Source organism: Pinus tabuliformis, chromosome 1_1 (genome assembly GCF_031772625.1).
Source record: "Pinus tabuliformis cultivar Carrire ecotype Pingquan chromosome 1_1, CPIR1, whole genome shotgun sequence".
In the NCBI taxonomy this organism is placed as follows: Eukaryota; Viridiplantae; Streptophyta; class Pinopsida; order Pinales; family Pinaceae; genus Pinus; species Pinus tabuliformis.
The window spans coordinates 507188889-507192592 of NC_142297.1; the positions used below are offsets into that span (position 1 = coordinate 507188889).

A 3704-nucleotide genomic window follows, 5' to 3' on the forward strand; every position below is an offset into this window, starting at 1 on the left:
TTTGTCATCGGAAAGCCCATGGGATCCCTTCCCTGATATTCTCTTCTATGTTCGGGCGAGGAAGCTCCTCGTGGGTGGGTTCAAGGATACTTGTGAAGATAGACGCACTTCCAATAGCTATGCTTTCCACCGATGGGGTATGGTCTTGAAAGATGCTTTTGTTCCTTGCGATCCATAATCCCCAGGAGATGATAAGGGGCAGGTTCCTCAGGTTCCCTTCAGGATGTTGGGTCCACCATGATTTCTAGGCTGTTGCTATCAACTGCCCATTCCATACAACCCTTTTGTGTATCAGGTCCCCTACCAATTGCCAGACTGCTTTGGAGAAGGAGCAGTCCATAAAGAGATGCGAAATTGTTTCAGAGGCTGCTTTGCAAAGGGCACATCTTCCTGGTCCTGATTTGAATCTTTTCTGGAGGATGTCCCAGGTAGGAACCTTCTCCTTTAGGATACACCAGAAGAACATTCGAGCTTTTGTCGGGCATTGCAATTTCCAGATTGAGGTTACCCACCAGTCCTGATTCCCCCAGCCTTTCTTTGTCATTAAGAATTTGTATCCTTGTTTTGGGGAGTATTTCCCTATCTCTGCATGGGCCCAAACTAATTGATTTGGTCTGTCTCTTAGTCTGACATTTGATCGAGACAGCTCCGAGGTGAACGTATTCCATTCCCTTGTCCATTGGGGGGTAAGATTTAGGTCCAATCCTGAGAGCCATGCTTGGCCCCAAATGGAGGAATGCCCATGGTTCTCTATCTGGCTAAGGTTATTTATGCCTCTGGAGTTGAGGTGGATGGTGAGTTCCTGAGATAATCTGAAATCTTCATTGCATCCAACCCAAGGGTCCTTCCCTAGGCGGACATGTTCTCCATTTCCTACCTGCCAGGATAGGCCTTGTTCTATGATCTTAAAGCCTTCCAAAGTTGCTTTCCACACCACTGATGCACTGCCTTTCTTTTTGGATGGACTTCTGATCCAGTCTTCTAACGACATTGGGTCGATATATTTCCTTTTTACCACTGTAGTCCAGAGGTTCTCCGATTTGATGAGCCTCCATCCCAACTTTGCTGCAAGCGCTGATCCGAATTCTATTAGGTCTTTGATGCCCCATCCTCCCCATTCCTTTGGCCTTGCCACCTTCTCCCAGGCCACCCATGGGAGTACCGAATCTTCCTTTGAACCTGCCCATAAGAATTTGCTGCAGACTCTTCTGATTTTCTCTAGAATCCCTTTCGGGACCCAGGTTAGTGCAGCCCAGTAGACCAGAATAGCCAGGAGGATTGATTTGATTAGTGTCAGTCTGCCAGCCCTAGATAGCCATTTGAAGCTCCAGTGGGAGACTCTTGATTCTATTTTTGCTATTAGCCAATGCCAGTCCTGCTTCCTATACGAGTAGGGTTTTAGATAAAACCCAAGATATTTGAAACAGTCTTGGAGCTTCCGATCCTCAAAGGGAAAGTCCTCTTTGATTTGGGTTACTTCGGACTTGTTGAATCCTTCCAACAAAAGATGATATTTAGCATTGTTTATTTGAAGGCCTATTGCTTTTAAGAATAGCTTTAGTAGCCTTTTTAATTCCAGAGTTTCAGATCTTCTTCCTGTAGAGAAAAGTAGGATGTCATCCACAAATAGGAGATGGGTTATTTTCAGATTGGCTGCCACTTCCAGCCCTTGAATATTGCCTTTCCTTCGGGCATCATTGATCAGTTGGCTGAGTCCTTCCGCTGCTAGTAGGAAGAGGAGGGGCGAGAGGGGACATCCCTGGCAAAGTCCTCTTTGACTTTGGAAGAAAGAGGTGGCTGCTCCGTTAATGAGAATAGCAAAGCTTACACTGGTTAAGCATCCCATTACCCAGTTTATGAATTCTATGTGGAATCCCAGGTGTGTGAGAAGCATCCGAATGTACATCCAACTGACCCTGTCAAATGCTTTAGATAAGTCAATTTTCACTACTGCTCCTTTGATTTTTTTTTTGAATGATACTGTGGATGGTTTCCTGGGCTACTCCAATAGCTTCATGGATCTTCCTTCCGTTCAGAAAGCCGAACTGTTCCCTTGACATGTGCCTGGATAGAATTGGTTTAACTCGGAGGGCTATCACCTTTGCTATTATTTTATAGATACAGTTACAGAGGGAGATCGGTCGGAAGTCCTCAAAGGAGGAGGGTTCTTCTTTTTTCGGAATGAGGGCTATGAAGGTTGAGTTGAAGGGTGGGTAGATTACTCCTTTCCTTCTAGATTCTTCAACCACTTCGGTTAGATCTTGCCCTAACTGCTCGAAGAAATGCTGGAACAGCTCCACTGTCCAGCCGTCTGGGCCAGGACTCTTGTCTTTTGGCATTGCTTTTACTATTCCTTCCACCTCCCCCCTGGTGACTTCTCCCATCAGTTCCTGCGAGTCCTCTTCTTCCACATAACGAGGGAAAGTCTGGGCTGTTTGGATCACTTCTGCCAAGGAGATTTCACCTTGGTTAGAGAAAAGGTTCTGAAAGTGTCTTATGCCCATCTGGGAGAGATCCTGGAAAGATCGGGCCTCACTGCCTCCTTCTTCTTTTAGATGCCAGATGGTGTTTATGTTCTTCCTTCCTCTGGCATAGTTCTGGAAAAATTTAGTATTTTCATCACCTGCCTTTAGCCAAATGGCTCTGCTTTTCAATCGCCATTGCTCTTCTCTTGCCAAGAGGATTTTATTCCTTTTGCCTTCCTGCTGCATGATTATTTCTTTTTTCTCCTAGGTTTCATATCCATCAGCTTCAGGGCTTTCAAGCTAGTGGAGATTCCTTTCTATTTGGATGAGTTCTTCATCTTCTTTCATCTTCTTTTCCTTGGCCCAGTTCACTGTGGCTTTTTTAAGACGATTCAAATTCTCCATAAAGAGGAAGGCTTTATTGTCCAATTCGCTAGAGCTGGCTGGTCTCCAAGTGGATTTAAAGAGGGAGTTGAAAGAGTCCTCTTGAAGCCAAGCGGGGTTGAATTTGAAGGGGGCAGCTGGTTTTTTGGGGGGCTTGGATAGTTCAAGCAGGATTGGCATGTGATCCGAATTCCCACCTTCCCCAACCCACTGGCGAAAGACTGGTATTTTGGCAGCAGTTTCCTCCTAGAGGAGGAATCGGTCCAGTCTTTTTGCTACACGTCCTTCCCCTGCTCTTCTATTCCTCCAAGTAGGTCTGATCTTCAGTAAGTTAATGTCCAGTAATTTGTTGTCTCTGAAAAGGTTGGTGAAGAAGTCTGATAGTTGATCTTGTCTGGCCAAGGGACCCCAAGTTTCAGAAGAGCCTATGGAGAAGTTTAAGTCTCCACCGATAACCAGATTGGGGCTATTCATAGAAGACTTGGAGAGTAGGGTCTTCCAGAAGTGGGCTCTTCCCTGGCAAGGTCCATAAATGTTTACTATCAGCAGAGAGGTACAGAGTTCTTGGGAGTAAACTTCCGTCCCTATCACCTGATCCATCCCCCAGGAATTTAGGCCTTTGAACTTCTCTTGCTTGTAAGCCAAGGCTAGGCCCCCAGAGTGTCCTTTTGCGTCCAAAACTTGGATGATCCAGGTTGGCAGAATTTTTGATAGTGTTTTAGAGACCTCTTCTCCGGCTCCCAGGGTTTCTTGAAGGAGAAGCATATCCAGATTGTAGTTCCTGATTACTTCTTTTAAGGCCAGCTTTTTTGGGTTGCTGGCTAACCCTCTGCAGTTCCAGGAGAGGATGATCAT

At 45.8% G+C, this 3704-nt stretch overlaps 1 protein-coding gene across 1 annotated transcript; it reads right to left on the reverse strand.

Annotated features, from left to right (window-relative positions):
* Positions 1-3095: 3095 nt before the first annotated feature.
* Positions 3096-3704, reverse strand: LOC149214014 (uncharacterized). The gene has a single exon (XM_089389253.1). It carries the CDS (start codon positions 3702-3704, stop codon positions 3096-3098), a length of 609 nt encoding a protein of 202 aa, XP_089245379.1.